The sequence below is a fragment of the Meriones unguiculatus genome, chromosome 7 (genome assembly GCF_030254825.1).
Source record: "Meriones unguiculatus strain TT.TT164.6M chromosome 7, Bangor_MerUng_6.1, whole genome shotgun sequence".
NCBI classification, from domain to species: Eukaryota; Metazoa; Chordata; class Mammalia; order Rodentia; family Muridae; genus Meriones; species Meriones unguiculatus.
Genome location: NC_083355.1, coordinates 47,643,609 through 47,661,570, shown reverse-complemented (window position 1 = coordinate 47,661,570; position 17,962 = coordinate 47,643,609). Strand labels below are relative to the sequence as shown.

The 17,962-nt window shown below is 50.0% G+C and overlaps 1 protein-coding gene across 1 annotated transcript; it reads right to left on the bottom strand.

Annotated features, from left to right (window-relative positions):
• Positions 1-1,529: 1,529 nt before the first annotated feature.
• Positions 1,530-17,881, bottom strand: Tmem38a (transmembrane protein 38A). The gene is made up of 6 exons (XM_021627637.2): positions 16,858-17,881; positions 8,525-8,681; positions 8,130-8,314; positions 6,892-6,979; positions 3,978-4,095; positions 1,530-2,902 (listed from the first exon to the last, which is right to left on the bottom strand). The coding sequence occupies exons 1-6, from the start codon at positions 16,979-16,981 to the stop codon at positions 2,678-2,680; spliced, it is 897 nt and encodes a 298-aa protein (XP_021483312.1). The 5' UTR covers positions 16,982-17,881; the 3' UTR covers positions 1,530-2,677.
• Between the last annotated feature and the right edge of the window lie 81 nt (positions 17,882-17,962).

The following is a 17,962-nucleotide window of genomic DNA, read 5'->3' as shown; positions in this document are numbered from 1 at the left end:
AGTCAGGGCTTTATGAATTGGAGCCAACTTGGGCTACCATAAAACCCATTAAAAAAAAAAATCAGAAGAACTTGGGAGGACATTGTGTAAAGTGAAACAGGACTGTGGGGAAAATATACTATAGACTCCTAGATGTCTCCAGAGCTGCCAAACGCAGAAAGTAAAAACCAGCCAGAGGGAGGGTGTGCCGAGGTGTAACAACAAAACGAAACAACAACAAATAAACAAATAAATAAATCTATGTCAGAGGCTGAAAATGGTAATACACACCTTTAATCACAGCATTGAGGAGAAGCAGTGAGTTCAAGGCCAGACTGGGCTACAAGACAGCCAGGGTTACATAATGAGACTCTGTCTCTAAACAAACAAAGACAACAGCAAAGATGAAATAAGTTAACACTGCACTTCACAGTATGAACTTATATCTTTTGATGTGTGTATAGCAGCATAGATGGACCCCAGGGCATTGCAGATGTTAGACAAGTGCTCCACCCTGAACTATGCCCCAGCCCCTCACTGGGGCATTCTAGGCAGGGGCTCCACCATTAAGTTATTCCATCATTAAGTTAATTTTTATTTTTACTTATATGAATTAGTGTTTTGCCTGCTTCACACATGTATGTCTATGTGAAGGTGTCAGATCTTGGACAGTTATGTGCTGCCATGTAGGCACTGGGAATTGAACCCAGGTCCCCTGGAAGAGCATCCAGTGCTCTTAACCCTTGAGCCATCTTTCCAGCCCCTAAGCACAATCTTTTAATGATATAAAGGACCCTCATTTTCACTATCAGACAATAGAAGCAGCCCAGCTTGAATCCTTCTGCTAAAATTAAACTGACCTCTTAAGATCTGGCCTTCTGATTTCTGGTACATGTTTATAGACACCAGAGCAGCCTGTCCTGGCAATGATCCCTGACCACAGGCCAGCCAGTAGCTATCACGCCTCTTTCCCAAAATAGGCTTTGAGGCTCTTCTTTTCCATCAAGTCTGTCTGGTCAGAATATGAGATCCCCACGCCTTGGGCTAGAGGGCAAAAGGCCTCTTCCCAGCTGCTCTGGGAGCTGAGCCCAGGCCAGAGTACACTGCAGTTTATATGCTGGTTTTGCAATCCTGACACCAGACCCATCTTCTGCCAAGGGCTCCTTCTGCCTCCGAATTTTAGCTACTATGAAAAGTGTGAATATGGGGCAAACAAAGGGTACCAGAATCACCAGCTGCTGAAAATGGCAATGATAGTTCCCTTCCTCCCCACCTCTCCTGCCCTCCCTCTGTTCCTCATTTCCTTCCTTTCTTTTTGGTCTCACTCTGGTAACTCAGGCTAGCTTGGAATTGGCAATCCTCCTGCCTCAGCTTCCTGAGTGCCAGGAGGACAGGTATGAACCTTCCCTCTATCTTGGAGAAGTCAGATGTGCTTGACCCTGCATTACAGGTATCGGACCCCCTTCCTATCCCTGGAGCCCCAGAGTGTCTCTAAAAACAGACCCATTGAACCCCTACATTTTGAGGCTGAATGAAGCAAAAGAACTTGATTTACTTGTACCAGATTTATTGGCTGATCATTCACACTGAGCTTTGATTGACACCAAGACAATGAAACCCGGGAGCTTCCAGCCTCAGGACCTACCCTACCTCCAGGAAATGCTGTGAGAAGGCATTTTCTCAACAATTGGGCAACACTAGATATTCCTACTGGACCTGAGCCTCACATAAGCCTCAGACTAGCAGTGCCTCACATGGACTCACTTCTCTCGGACATCCTGGTGACTGACTACCATGGTCCTTGCCCTGTACAAGGCCTGCTACCCCCCAGGAGTAGCACAACACTGTACAGAGAGCAGGAGTGGATCTGTATATTTGTTGAATGGCTGAAGGACTATACTGAGCCAGCTCTGGGATCCTCTGCCTTGCATGCACACCTCCTTTGCCTGTGGGCAGCTGGGAATGCAAGCTCCCCCTCCTGTTAGCAGCCTGCCCTGAATGTGTCTGCTCAGCCAAGTAAGTGGTGAGACCCTCTGGGCCCAAACATGACAGCTTAACATACAAAGCAGTCTGCCACCATCCTTCATGCCTCGGCCTCGGTCTCCCTCTCAATAGCATGCTGCTTAGGAAACTGTTTGACATTATCAAGACCCTTCTGTGCAGAGGAGGACCTGCGGTCTCCATGCTACAGAGAGAAGACAGAGGCTGAGAGAAAGGAGGCAAGTTGCCCATAGAGACCCAGCAGGAGTCACAAAGTTCTAGGGAGGTCCTGAATGGGAAAGGACCTGGGAACCCCAGCACCTGGCTCTTGAGAGGAACTCGGGTAAGGCAACTCAGCCTCCGCATGGCTTTAAATTCTTTTGGTTACAAGATATAATTTAACAGAAGAAAGAATATTAACCAGGACTGTACCAGCCAGGGCTTCTGGCTGTGGGTGCTGCCAGGACTGTGTGCTCCGAAGGCTCCAACATTGTGAGAGGTCTGGAAAAGATCAGGGCTTCTCATTCCTCCCCAACTCCTCCACCCTTGTCTCTCATCCAGTGCTGCATCAGCCCTGGGAGTTGCCGATGCATACAAATTGCAGATGGGGAAGTTGAGGCCAGTGGAGGGGTACTCTGAACCCTGAATGTCCCCAACTCTGAGGTTCCCTGAGTCTACATCCTTCTCCACAGCACCCCTGGGCCCCTGGGGCCACCCCCTAATCCGCCTTCTTGGTCTTTTTCTTCCTGGAGCCTTCACTCAGCTCCTCCTTGGCCTTGGCAGCCAGGCCCACATGCTGCACGCCCAGCCCACTGCCATGTGCTGCTCCATGGTTGTCATGGTGGTGGTCGCCTCCCCAAGTTGCCCCAAACAGCACTGGGCAAATATAGCCCTCCAGGACATCAAATGGAGAACTGTGGGAGTGTGTGGCCGTCAGGAACACCTGAAGAAACACAGAAGTGGGACAGAGAAGACCAAAGGAGCAGTGAGGGGGATTGGGCCAGGCCCAGCCCTCTGGCTTCCCACACCTGCAAGTGCATGACCCCCAGTCCTGGACCCTGGAGAAGCCTGACTACCAGTGTCTACACCTGGGTAGTCCAGGGATACTGCAACTAGTGGTTACCCACACCAACAGGACCGCCTAACACCTGGACTTTGGTGTTACATGTTGTTGAGACAGGCTACCATGTAGCCAGGCTAGCTTTCTACTCACTATGTAGTCAAGTCTGGCCATAGAAGGTCAATCATCTGAAGCTGGAAAAGAGGTCCCTCACTGTACCTTACCCCTGCTGCTCCATAGCCCACCCTTGCTGCCTTGAACTTCACACTCCAGAATTCTGAGCAATAAATTCATTCTCTCCCTCCCTTCTTGTTTGTTTTTGTTTGCTTGCTTGCTTTTTGTATGGAAAAGGTCTTATATAGCCCAAGCTGGCCTCATACTTGCTGTGTAGCTGAACATAACCTTGAACTCCTTCCCTGCCACAGGCCCAGGGTTTTTGAGACAGAATGTCACTATGTAACCATGGCTTGCCTGGAACTCACTGTGTCGACCAGGCTGGCTTCAAACTCATATGGGTCCTGCTGCCTAAGCCTCCACAGCAGGGCTTACTCCCTTTCTAAGGTCATGGTACCCTCCCAGGGATGGACCATAGAAGGGAGGGGCCTTCTGTGCTTTGGGAAACTAGAGGCAACATTGCCCAGCACAGTGGAAGGACAGGGAAGTCCCAAAGATCCCTTTCTGGGTGATTTGTTCGTTTGCACTAGAACCCTACCCGGTCAAACTCAAGTGGCTTCTAGCTTCTTGCCCTCTGGTCTTCCTGACAGGGCACAAGGCACCCAGAGCCTATGCCTGGAAGGCCCATCCTTTTCATCCCCACCCCCACCTCTTTGGCCCTCATTCCTCAATCTCTGGATGAACTTCTCCTGTCTATCTCATGGAGACCATGTACCCCCAGGAGTGTCCTAGTTCCCCAACCCCATCCCAGGGAAGTCAAGGTCACAAGCAGGGTGTGGCATACCTTACATGACACCATGAACATGGTGAAAACAAAGATGAGGCTGGCCTTAGACACCGGGAGCCAGCGAGTCTGCTGCAGGGTGAACAGGATGGCTCCATACAGACTGGCTTTGGTGGGGCTGAGGGTGCAAGACAGAAGTCACTATGGCCCAGTTGGAGAGTCATTTAACGCTCACCAGAGGCACACCTGACCAGGAGGCCTGGGGCCCCTGTCTTCCCCAGCTGGAACAGCTGACCAGGAGGTGTGGAACCCGTCTTCCCTGCTGGCAGCTGCTGCCTGAGAACATTTAAATTTATGTTGAGTTGAGAAGTTCACAGTCTGAGCTCACATGTGGGGGATCTCAAGCCCATGGAGAATTTGGGGTGGAGGCTACGCTAGGGTGAAGAACTCAGGCAGGGAGGAATTCAGAGGGTGGCGACATGAGGTCAAGGAAATAAAAAAAAAAAAGTCTGTGACCAAATCAGGACAGCAGCTGTTTTAGCCTCTTCTCTAGGTTGACCTCTGCCTTCCCAGGGCTGTGAACTATTTTTCTTTCCTCCAGAGTCTCCAGTGCACTCACTGTTTCTAATAGAAGGATCTACACTGTCACCAGGAGCTGAGCTAGGGCCCCTCCTCAACCACATTCCCTTCTTCCGCTCCCACCCAGTGTGTGTGTCTCCCTCTGTCTCTGTGTTTCTCTGTCTCTCTAGCACTTATGTAGGCTAGAGAGCTGATTCTTTCTTTAGGGGAATTGATTCTTTTCTCCACCATATAGGGCCTGGGGATCGAACTAAAGTCAGCAGGCTTGGCAGCAAGCTCCTTTACCCACTGAGCCCTCTCGCAACAAAGTCTCTTGCTAGGTGGGCTGGCCAACGTACCTGAGGGAACCTTTCTACCTCTTCCTCCCACATATGCCCAGGGATTTGTCTCTGGTTGACTTGTAGGCCCTGTTGTAGTGGCTTGAACGAGAATGTCTCCCATTCTAGTCCCCAGTTGGTGGTGCTGTTTGGGGAGGCTGAGGAAGTGTGTTGCTGGAGTGGCCTTTGAAAACTAAGAGCCTTGTTCTCCTCTATTTCTTGCTTATAGCTCAAGATGTGAGCCCTGAGCTCCCCCCTCCCGCCCCCCCCCCCCCCCCCCCCCGCTGTGGAGACTCACTACCACAGCAGACTCTGCCTCTGGAAGCCACCAGCTGAGACGCCAGCCCGGGTGACAGGTGTGCTGCTTACCACTTGGTCTCACCACCGTGGACCCAGGGGAGCCAATGCTGGTTCCTGGGCCCAGCATCTCTCTCTCTCTCTTTTAAAGTTTATTTATTCATTCATTTAATTTTATGTATTTGGGTATTCTGGACTGCATATGTGTCTGTAAACCACATGCACACAATGCCTGTGGAGGCCAAAAAAGGGTGCCTGATCTCCCAAGAAGAGGGTTGTAGATGGTTGTGAGCCACCATGTGGGTGCAGGGAATTGAACCCAGGTCCTCTGGAAGAGCATCCAGTGCTCTTAACTGCTGAACCATCTCTCCAGACCCCTATCCTTCAGCATCTCTTGACCAAGGTGAGAAGGTGCACAGACCATGTGGGTGATGGAACCTAATAATGATGAAATTGTTCTCTCTCTCTCTCTTTTTTTTTTTTTTTTTAAAGATAGGGTCTCACTGTGTAGCTCAGGCTGGCCTGGAACTCTTGCCCTTGCCTCCCCATGCTGAGATTAAAGGTGTGTGCCACTTGGCCTGATTGGTGATGATAAATCTTGTCAATTTGACAGGACCTACAAGTGAACCTGGAGACAAATCTCTGGGCAAATGTGGGAGGGATTATCTAGATTAGGTCAGATGATAAGGAAAGACCCATGCCGAATGTGGGTGGCCCTGGGCACCATCTGGGACTGAGTATGAAGGAGAAGCCAGCTGAGCTGCACCCCTGTCTTTGCTGGAGGCGTGGTGTGAGCTCCTGACCTAGCATGGTGGACTTCAAGCCTGAGTAAGTTGATCTCATTCCTGAATTGTTTCTGTCAGTCAGGAATGGTGTCTTAGCAATAGGAAAAGCCACCAAGGTGCTGCTAAGCTCTTGAACTGCTAGGTTCTGAGAGGGTTGATGGCCGCCGATCACCTCACACAGTAATGTGGTGTGAGCTATGGGTTTGGGTGCAGTGGGCTACTTCCACTCAGCCTCTGCAGATGCTGGAAGCTAAGGTCGCCATGCAGAGGGCTAACAAAGCACGTGAGACTGCACCTCACAGAAGCCCAGGACAGTGAGTGAAAGTGCACAGTGGAGAAAGGCAGCTCCTGCACTCTGCCCTCCAACTTTATTAGGTGCCTTCCCCAACACTAAAGAAATGGGGGCTGAGGGATGGCTTCCTCAGAGCCAGCGTGCAGTGAACGTTGACATGTGAGGGACTCAGGATTTGGCTGAGAGACCCTGCTGGAGAAGCAATTGAGGGTGACCCCCAGCATAACCCAAGGCCTGCCCAGGTGCATGTGCGCACACACGTCCCCACACATACGTCCCCGCATACATGTCCTCACTCAGACACGCAGGACATGGAGAAAAGAAGGAAGAAAGAAATGAAAGAGAAAAAAAGATTTATCCGGCCTGATGCATGTAGGGCTCCTACATGGGTCATGAATGTTGTGTAGTCCTGCCAGGCAAACCCCTGGCCCTCATGCCACAGTGCCTGCCTGCCCATGCCCCCCTCCATTTCCTTGCTTCCCATGCTCATTCTCCCTCTGGCTCTGCACTTTTCTAACCTGACAACTAACTGTGATGTTAGCCTTGAGGTGGAGGGTGTTTTTTATGGCCAGAAAACTCCTACTCACTTTTCAAAACCCCAGTCAAATATCACCTCTTTGCAGAAACTCTTCCTGTGCCCACATGGTGGTATCGCTGTGATCGGTGAGGTAGGGCTAGGCAGAGAGGCAGCGGGTGGTACTCACAAGGACATGTGCAGGATCTCATTGGTCTCGGGCTTCCAGACTCCTCGAAGCAGCTGCTCCAAGTTGGACAGGAGGGCGACACCAGAGCCTGCGGGGCAGAGCACCGCTGAGCCGGCCAGCCACCCCCACACCCTCCTTTCTTCTAGCCTCAATTCCCAAGGAAACCATGATCCTTTTCTTCCTGAGGAGACGCTGAGTATCCATTGAAATGGGGAAACTAAGGCTCCAAACAGCACCTTCCCCAGCACCTCAGGGCATGTCAGGGATAAACCAGCAAGAGGCAGTCGACACGTCCCCACACATAGCGGGAGGGACCGCCTGAGTCTCACTGAGCTGCCCAGGCTGGCCCAGGACTCCTACTCCTCCCTGGTTCAGCATCTTGAGGGCTGGGGCAGGGGCCCACCCCCCTGGCCAGCCAACCGCTGGGATTTTTATTTTATTTATTGAAAAAATTTTAATAATTTTTTATAGTTTTATTATTTATTTGAATAATTTGTTTATTTTGTGTATAGTGTAGACAGTGGTAGCACGCCATGGCGCAAATGCAGAAGTCAGAGTGCAACTTGTGTGAGTTCTCTGCTTCCCCACTGTGGGATTCAAGGATTGAACTCTGCTCCTTTGGTGGTCATCACTGTTACCTACTGAGCCATCCTGCTAGCCCCTATGATCTTTTTTTTTTTTTTTAAATTACCCTGGGGCTAGGAATGATGATGCACACCTTTAATTTCAGCACTCAGGAAGCAGAGGCAGGGGGATCTCTGTAAATTGGAGGCCAGCTTGGCTTATATAATGAGAGCTAAGCGAGCCAGGGCTACATAGAGAGACTGTCTGGAAAAGAAATAGTTACATTATTTATAGTTTTTGTGGTGGTGGGAAGTGTGTCTATGCGCACACTGTGCTGTGTGTGGAGGTCAGGGGACAACTTGTGAGAACGGGGTCTCTCCTACTATGTGGGCTCCGGGGAACAAATTCCGGTCATCAGGCTTAGCCTCAAGCCCCCTGCCCCACTGAGCCATCCTGCTGCCCCTGTTATTAACTTCACTTTATTGTGTGTAGTGTGTGTACGTGCATGAGCCATGATGCTTATGAGGTGGTCAGTACACAGCTTGCGGGAGTTAGTTCTCTCCTGTGTGGGCCACAGGTCAAAGCTGGTCACCAAGCCCTGGCTGCAGGCTACTTTACCCACCGAGCATTATTGTGGTGATTTGTTTAATTCTCCCTGCCATTACTCTGTTTACCTTTGACCCACCCGGTGGCGATCATGATGAACCACCCATGGTGGTAGTGGTGGTGCGCGTGATGGATGCCCACTGCAATCTTTCGGACCCTCACCACCTCCTTCATGGCCACAAAGATGAGTTTCACAGGCAGGAAGCAGACACACTTGTAGAAGAGGTCCAAGGGACAGAAGAAAATCAAGTACCTTTAAGGACAGAAGGCCTTCGGTCAGGGGAAGGGGCAGCTCATTAGGAGCTGAGCTTATTTATGACCAAGGCAGATAAGGAGGGTAGTGAGGATGGTGGCACCATGCACATTGTGACTAAGGGTCCTCGCTCCTTCAATTTCCCTCCTCCCTGATGCTGGGGTCCTCCCTGACCCCAGGCTCTGCCTTTCCGGGCCTCCAGGTTCTTACCACACTGCGGAGGCCAGCAGGATACTGGAGCTGTTGCTGAAGTAGTCAATGACAGGCTCCCCGAGAAGCAGGTCGGCCAGAATATAACTCCCAAAACAGTGCAACATGGCACATAGCCAGGATGCCACCGGGTGGCGCCGGGACAGCTCCACAGCTCCTGCGAGGCACGTGAACTCTGATGGTCACCAAAATCCCATGCCATACCAGCTTGCATGCTGCTCTTTTAACCCTCAGGGTTAAAACTCTTTTAAGTCCAGAGCTTCCCAAGTGCTCTTTGGGCGTGGGGATGGAGGCTGGTCCAGCTGCATGCTGAGTGGGCTCTCTACTACCACCAAGCACATACTCGCCTGTGCCCCCTGAGGAAGCCATCTCAGGTCTCAGACAGGGTAAGGCAAATGTCATCGGGGCCACTGAGCTGGCAAAGGCACTTGCCACCAAGCATGATGAGCTGAGCTCCACCCAGGACCCACTTGGTGGAATGAGAGACCAGACTCCTGCAGCTTGCTTTCCAATATGCTGCACTTGAGCCATGTGAACAAGCAATGAAAGTAGCCAGGCATGGTGGCACACTCCTTGAATCCCATCACTCAGGAGGCAGAGGCAGGAAGATCTGTGAGTTCAAGGCCAGCCTGGTCTACAGAGAGAGAGTTCCAGGACAGCGTTCCAGGGACATGGAGAGAATCTGTCTCAAGTAAACAAATGAATAAGTAAATAAAATAATATTTGTAAATCTCCACAGTCTTTGTTAATGGTTAAGTTCTCTCTGTATGTTAACACTGTCACCATCTCGTGAGGCCACATACCAGAACCACCACTGGGTGTCTCCTGGAGTGACTGCTCATCATGTGTAGCCCCTCTTTTTCTGACCAGTTTCATTTGGCAGAGAACAATTTTAGGACCAAGCTGTCATTCAATAGCTCGATGCTCATGCTCTTCTCACTGCCTGGATGTGGTCTGACCCCTGAGGCTCCCAGATTGGGAAACTGGTCCCCAAGGTGTCAGAATTAGAGATGGAGGAACCTCTAAGAGTTGGATGTAGTTAGGTTTGCTGTACTTCAGACCCAGGAGAATGTGGTCATGAAAGGCACAGCTGGGCTGGGCTGAAATGGTGAGAGCTTGTAGCTCAGTAGGCAGAGCATGTGCTTGGCCTGCTGGAAGCCGTGGCTTACATCCATAGTACCACATAAACTTGATGTGACTGATGTAAGCCTGTAATCCCAGCACACAGGTGAAGCAAGAGAATAAAAAGTTTAAGGTCATCCTTAAACTTCAGGGGACATTCTAGACTATCCTGGGATACATGAGATCCTGTCTCAAACAAAAAGAAAGCCTGGCCAGGGGTGCCCCTGAATCAGTGGCTGCTGGTCTTACCCCAGCTCCTCCTTTTCCATAAGTGTCCACTGCACTGGCCTCTCCCACCAAGCCCTCAAAGGGGCAAAGCAGGGAGCTCCCCTTCTGAAACATCCAAGTTTCGAGAGACCTGAGCCAAATCAACCTTTAGTTTTCTTCAGTGCTGGGGATGAAACCCAGGACTTCCCATAGAAATCACCCTCATCCCCCAAACCTCTCTTCTCTTCATTAGCACAAAGATCTGTGTATTGTGACTACAGTAGAAATAAGGCAAGTACAGCCAGTGAGATGGCTCTGTGTAGACTGACTGACAACTATGGATGGTGTGGATCGACTTTCTCCAAGCCCGATGACCTGAGTCCAATCCCCAGAACCCACATGCTAGAGAGAACCAACTTCCCCAGTTACCCCTGGACCTCCACTCACCTCCTGTGCACATGCTCGACACACGCGTGCAGACGTGTTCATGCACACACCACAAATAAATCATTTCAAAATAGAGAAATACACATAGGCAGAGGAGTGAATCCACCCAGCACACTGATACCCGGGCCATTCACGCACGCACACACACACACACACACACACACACACACGTAATCTGAAACTTGAATAATATGAAAAGAACACACAAAAGAATAACGAGCCTTGTCAAGTGCCCTGGAATGTACTTGGAATACAAAGAGAGAAGGGCAAGGAAGAGAAGGAGTGGGGAAAGAACACCCCCTCCCACATCTATTTAAAGCACACATTCCCTGAGAAGTAATCCCATGAGCAGCTGGTGAGCCACAGGGCCAAGGCTGCTGAAGCACTGCTGCCCCACAGAAACAGACACTTGAATGTGCAGCTAAAGATAGCTGCCAGGGCAGTCTACTGCTGGGCCTCTCTTGTGCCTTTTGGGGCCATCTTCGAGCCAGAGCTGACGTGGAGGGGCTGAGATTTCAGTTCATGACACTGCGACCAACAGGCTCCTCCTATATAAAGTTCCATGTCCCCTGCTGGCTCTGCCACTCAGGCCTTCAGTGAACCTCAGTTTCTTCAGTTGTCAAAAGGCAAAGGGATGGGTTTATGGCTCTCAAGGTAAAATGGTTCAGCAAACTATCTTTATTTTGTGTATGAGTGTTTACCTACATGTGTTCCTGTACATCATGTGAGTACAGTGTCTGCTGAGGCCTGAAGAGGGTGTCGGATACCCTGGAACTGCACAGTTGGGAGGGACTCTGCAAGAGCAGCCAGGACTCCTGCCAGCTGAGCCACTGCTCCAGCCCTATTTATTTTATGTATTTATTTATTTTGACACAATGTCGCACTCTAATCCAAGCTAGTGATTTGCCACCCTTTCTACCCACCACTGCTGAGAGGACAGACTTCAGTCGCTATGAATCTGGAGAAGCCCAGTCTCCCTGGCTCTACTATCTAAAGTTATCCACCGGGACAAAAAGAAATTGTTTGGTCATTAGCAACTACACCAGAGATATTCCAGGGCCTAGAATGAGACTGAAATATCTGGGGTTGAAATTTCACACATCAGTATTAAATCCACCCACTGGCTAAAGGAGTAGCCCAGCATAGCGCTCTGCCCAGAACACTGCCAGTGAGGGGCTGAGGGCGTGGCTCAGGGGTGGAGCCCCTGCCTAGAATGTCCCAGTGAGGAGCTAGGGGCATGGCTCAGTTTAAGATTCCTGCCCAGAATTCCCCAGTATCTCTGGGTACTGAAGATTACTGGTGAGGTAGGTAGGAGTGGGAAAATAAAAATTGTCTTTTTTTTTTTTTTGGTGCTATGCCTTTCGAACACTTAGTGTAGCATATCTCAGGAGCTACAACTGAAGTTCCAAAGCTTTGTACTTCTCAATTTATTTGTTGTAAACCTAAAGCCCTAAAGCTGGCCTAAAAAAGAACTTGTCTATTAAGTGGTGTTCAGGGAACATGCCTGAAGCCCTATGTTTCATCCCCAGCACAAAAGAAACCAGGTGTGGTGGCATAGGCCTGAAATCATAGCACTCAGGACTCAAGAGGATCATGAGTTTGAGATTGTTCGGCATGTCTACAGTCCCTGCACTTGGGAGACAGAGGCAGAAGAATCAGAAAGCCAAGGTCATTTTTAGCTACAGAGCAAGTTTCAGTCTAGCCTAGGCTACATAAGACCAGTTTAGTTCAAACAACTGAAGATTGGTGCCAACAGTGTAACTCAGTTGGTAAGTCCTTCCCTAGCACACACACAGCCTTAGGTTCCATCCTCAGCACAGTGGGTGTGGACGCTGTGTTGGGACACCTGTTACCCGGCATGGGTTGTGGTGGAGACAGGTGGATCACAAGTTCAATGTCATAGGCTACATAGGCTACATAGGCTACATAGCCTGTGCTACTTATATATCATACTTATGATACTGGTGTATTAAAAAAAGCTAAGGAGCCCAGGATGGTCACTCCTTTCTTCACCTGTCTTTCTGTCATGTGCCCTTTCTTCCATCCTTCTCCACCAACAAGCCTGGGGGCCCAGGAAGGAATGCGACTCCAGAGAGTTCTCACCATAACAAGCAGCTCCAATCTACCTTTAGTTCCTCCCTTCCAGAAACTGTTGCCTTGGATGCGGTTTTGATCAGGCTTTCCTGGGACCAGGCTGGCCTGGAACTTACAGAGATCCACCTGCCTCTGCCTCCACGTGCTGGGATTAAAGGCATGCGCCATTACTGCCTAGCGCATCCAACATTTCTAAGTAGCTTCCAAACACCAGAGCTTTCTTGCAAAAGAACTCTCTGGAAAGCCTGACTCAGAAAGCACCACTAAGTACCAGTAAGTAACATGTTTTTCTGGAGCAGTGGTTCTCAACCTTCCTAATTCTGTGACCCTTTGTCACACTGTGGACACCTCCAACACTTTCCTTGCCACTTCACAACTATAATTCTACTACTGTTTTGAATCATATGTAAATACTGTTTTAAATTAATGTAAATATCTGATCTGCAGGATATCTGTTATAAGACCCCCCAAGAGAGTCAGCACCCACAGGTTGAGAACCATTGTTCTAGAGCCTTCCAAATGAAGCACTTCTTACAAAGTACTTAGACACCCAAAATCCAAATACCCATATTAGTGGCCAGTGGTCAGCAGAGCACAGCATCTCCTTTTCCCCTTCAGGCCATGTCTCAGACAGGCAAGAGGAAATGCACGGAGGCGATGGGATCCGTTTGATGGTTTGAGATAATACAGGCCGATGGGCTTCCATCTCACATACCCTCATCTGTCCTTTCTTTTCATGTTTATGTGTGTGTGTTAAGCATGCATGTTTGAATGGCGCACAGTTGGGGGGGCACATGGTATATACAGGGGATTGTGTACATTTATGTCTATGCACACGGGGCCAGCAGCCAGCTTGGACACAGCCAGGTGTCCAAGTGTCTGCTCTTGAATACTTCACCATCTTTTTCATGTTATTAATTTTTATTTCTGGGGGGGAGGTTGACACAGGATCTCACTCTGTGGACCAGGCTGTCCGGGAACTCACAGAGATCTGCCTGCCCTGATTCCTGAGTGCTGGGATCACAGGTGTGTACCACACCAGCTGTACTCCACCATCTTTAGCTGAGAAAGAGGTTTTGATTTGTAGTGCGGGCTGGCCTGCACTAACTCCGGCTCAGTGTCTTGTATGTGTGCCTGGCAGCTCAGCAGCCACCTCAGCTTCCTGAGGGCAGTGGGAGGTGAGCAGTTCTCGAGGCCCAATCCATGATTCTGTCTGTCACAGGGACTGGGTCTGAGTCCTGTGAGACTTGCAGGCTCACTGCATATTTATTTACTTCACCCCTCTACTTCCTGGTCCCCACAGTTTGAAGGAATTATGTCAGGCAGATGCCACGCAGCAAACGTCAGGGAAATGGGCTTGAAATGCAAGTATGGAGATACTCTGATTAAATTAGTCCGATTAAGTTCAATTAAATTTGATTCGTTTGGGGCCTGGGGATGGAGTGCAAGGTCTCCTGTATGCTCAGTAAAAACTGTAACAACCAGCTGCAGTTGCTCTGGGTTGTCAATCTAAGGCTGAGCCATGCCTTTAGCCCATGCTGAGGGATTCTAGGCAGGGGCTCTAACCATATTGCTATCTCTTTAAATTTTTTTTGAGGGCCAGTAATATGGCTTACCAGGTAATAAATAACACTTGCTGCCAGGCCTGACAGCCTGAATTCAATCCCTGGGACCCATGCAATGGAAGGAGAGACCTGGTGCCTGCAGCCACTGACTTCCACACAGGTGCTATGGTGGCACTTTACACACACAGCAAATAAACAAGATGGAATACTTTTTTGTTTTGTTTTTTCGAGACAGAGTTTCTCTGTATAGCCTTTGCTGTCCTGGACTCACTCTGTAGACCAGGCTGGCCTTGAACTCACAGAGATCCACCTGCCTTGCCTTTCAAGTACTGGCATTAAAGGCCTACACCACCAAGCCCAGGTATAAATAGCCTTTTAAAATACCCCAGGAAATCTGATATGCAGCTAGGGTTGAGAAACAAGTAAAGTTCTAGAGCATAAAACCAAAATCTTCTGGAATACTCTGCTTCCTACACTTTGCAGCACAGATGCTTTATTGTGAACCCCTGGGGAAATATTTAGACAAGAATGGGCATGGACCACATCTAGGACTCAAGCACAGGGAGGCTAGCCTGGGCTATACAGCAGGGCCCTGGTTTGTCTTGGTTTTGTTTCAAATAGTGGATGGCAAAATGGTTGAGAAGTACCAGCACTTGCTGCCGGGTGATGCTGCCTGGTGATCTGAGTTTGAGCCTCAGAATCCATGTAACGATAGAAGAAGAGAGCTGACACCACAAAGTTGTCCTCTGTCCTCTGTGTGCACTCTGTGGCACAAATATATACACACACATCCTCTGTCCCCTACGTGCACTCTGTGGCACATATGCACACACACATGCGCGCGGGTGCATACACGTACACACACACACACACACACACACACGATGACAATGATGATAATAACTGAAAATATTTTAAACACAAATAAAATTAAGTGGTGCAGAGAGTGGCTCTTTGGATAAAGGTACTTGAGTTCAATCCCCAAGTCCCACATAGGAGAAGGAGAACAACTCTGTCAAGTTGTCCTGTGCCCTCCACATGCACGTCCTGGTGTATCCCCCCTCTCCACACACAGTAAATAATGAGTAGAATTAAAAATAAAAATGCTGGGGCTGGAGAGATGGCTCAGTGGTTAAGAGCACTGGCTGTTCTTCCAGAGGACCCTGGTTTAATTCCCAACATCCATATGGCAGCTCATGACTGTCTGTAACTCCAAGATCTGATACTCACAGGCATACATGCAGGCCAAACACCAATGTACATAAAATAAATGTAAAAAAATTTTTAAATGCTGAATCCCCGTTTTCAGCACACTTCTGAATTAAGCCCATTCCAGGAGTTCCCACCTCCTCACGGTGGATCTTGGCGGAAGGGGGGGAGGGGGTGTCCTGAGCTCCACAAAAGCCACCAGGAATTTTTCCCCAAACAGGAAAGCCAGTTTCTCCAAACAAAAGCACAACCGAGAACTTCATCTTGCAAAGCCTTGGCGATTGTGCACAGGGAAGAAAAACACAGATGCCTGACAAGTCACACCAATCCCGTTTGCAGAAGAGCATGTATTTATGCTTTTAAGGACACGTGTACGACATCATCCAAGAAAGCTCTGGAAACGAGTCCACTTGAGAGTAACAGAAACACTTTTTAAGTCATCTTTTTGAAGGGGCCCCATTTTTAAGTAAACAGGCTATTTGTATCACCTCAAAAATCATTAAATTACATATCCATCCGGGGAAGAGTCCTAACTTTCTGCGAAGGAAATTCTATCTCTCAAACTCTGGTTCAGTAGAATAACTAAACCTACAGGAGACAAACACACTTGCTTATGCTGAACTTGTACAAAAATAGAACACTCCGGGGAGGTATTTAATTAAATGATTTATTAACTAATTAATTAATTTATTTTTTTATGTAGTCTGTAACCAAATTGGCCAAGAACTGACCATGTAGCCCTGGCTGTATTGGAATTAGTTTGCTATCCTCCTGCCTCTATGTCCTGCGTTCTGGGGTCATAGGTGTGAGCTACATTTGTCTTTATTAAAGCAGAAGGTTTGGAGGAGAGGTAGGGTAGCAGCAAGATGGCTCCGCCGGTAAAGGAGCTAGCTTCTCAAGGAATCTGATCACCAAGAGTCCAATCGGGGTACCCACATAATGAAGGGAGACACCGTCCTCTGACCTCCACAACACACAAATAAATCAAGTAATTAATTTTTTTTTTTTTAATCAAAGAAGTAGAGTCTCTTCTCCCGTGACTCTTAAGAGCAGGCTGACCCGAAGTTGCCCTGTCCTGGAACCGCTTCTGCTTCCTAAATGGGAAGGATCCCTGGCCAGAGCTGACCCAGCCGGCAAGCGGGAGGGGACGCAAGAAGAGGCTGCCAAAAGATGCAGTGCAGAGGGGACATGGTGTCATTTTCCCCGAACCTGATCGCAGCCCCCAGAATGGCCAGTCCTTATATAGTCACTCGGCAGTCAGTCCAAGGGCGTGAAGGGAGGTCATGGCAGCTGACGCCCAGAACATCTGACCCTCACCCAGGCAGGGCAGACCCTTGCTTGCAACCTTCGCCACCATCAATGTCCCTTGTCCAGGATCAAGTTCACGGAGCCTTGCTCTAACCGGACTTCTGGCTTCTTCCCTGCCCCCAACCTCGCACCACCTGTCCTCCCTACAGTAACCAAGTGCGCTTCTCTCCTTCCCTCCCACCCCATTACAGCCTCCTTTCCACAGCTCCCTCTTCCCCAAGGCTCCCTCCTCCACTTGTGCGCGCGTGGGAGCATCCCACGATCTCAGTCTCTGCTTCTTCCTCATCTAGCCCCAGGATCTATCCTGCCTCCCCCTCCTAGCCACCGTCCTCAAGGCTTAGGTAACTTCTCTCGTGGGACCGCCTACAGCCCCCGACTCACCTGGCTCGTACTTCAGGTAGATGATGGAGACGATAAAGTAGCTGAGGTCGAAAACAGGGAAGAGCGGCACCCGCGAGAAGCTGAGCGCTAGCTCGCTCAGGCTCAGCGCCGATATTAGGTCCATGGCGTCGGCGGGTGCCTCCCCGGGCCCTGGCCCCGTGCGCCCGGCAGCCCGGCGACTGCGCCCCAGCAACTGAGCCAGCCCCGCTGCCAGGCACCGCCCCCGCCCGGCCCCCCGGGAGAGGAGGGGCGATGTGGCCCGCCCAGCGTCTCAGAGCTCAAGGCGCTCGATTGCAGGCACGCCAGAACTTGATTTAACTCAGCCAAGAAGGGGGTCTGGCCCCTGAACCCAGCGCACCCAAGTGGGATTCCTGTCCTTGTGAAGTTGCTTAGTTAGGACACTGACCCTTCTCCGTGGAACTAGCCTAATCAGGGTCCCTATTTTTCCCCAAGATCCCATTCAATCAGGATCCGCGCCCTCGGCAGACCTCAGCCAAGAATTTCATGTTCCATTCATGAGGAGGCCGTCTCTCCAAGGGAATGTGAAAGTCAGAATCCCGCTTCCCACAAGGGTTCTTCAACCCAACCCCTCATGTCCTATTTGGTCTTGTCTCTCCAAGAGGTTCTACAAGTCAAAAACCTCCTCTTCTGCGGATTCCAGCCCAGACTCTAGTATCCCATAGAGTCCACTGAGGTAGGACCCTCCCCCTTCGGGAGGGCCGACAAGTTAGGATCTGTAGATCTTAAACCCAGGTCTCATGTTCTGTAAGGTCTGTCCGATCAGGACCCTCATGTCACACGAGTCAGAACTGGGAGGCCCGTGGGGGTACAACCTGGCCAGGCAGGGGACACCGTGGCCCATACTCTATGTAGTCTGAGCTCGAATCGCAGACATCCGTGGGAACCCAACAAGGGCCGCGTCCGTATCCAAGGAGCACACAAGGCTCGCTTTCCGTCCAGGACGGCAAAGAGGTCAAGGGCGAGATTTCTGTAGTTGCCGAACCTACGGCCAAGCTGACGCTAGAGCCGAAACAACAGCAGGAAAAAAAAAAAACTTCTGCAGCGACATTGCGCATGCGCAATGTGGGTGTTATCTGCGCTCCCC

Bases quoted from the DNA above. Each gene is read 5' to 3' on its own strand.
- Tmem38a (XM_021627637.2), bottom strand. From the start codon at position 16,981: ATGGACCTAATATCGGCGCTGAGCCTGAGCGAGCTAGCGCTCAGCTTC. The intron at 8,682-16,857 runs GTGAGTCGGGGG...CGTGCCTCGCAG, and splicing joins CTACCTGAAGTACGAGCCAG to GAGCTGTGGAGCTGTCCCGG. The intron at 2,903-3,977 runs GTATGCCACACC...GTGTTTCTTCAG, and splicing joins TGTTCATGGTGTCATGTAAG to GTGTTCCTGACGGCCACACA.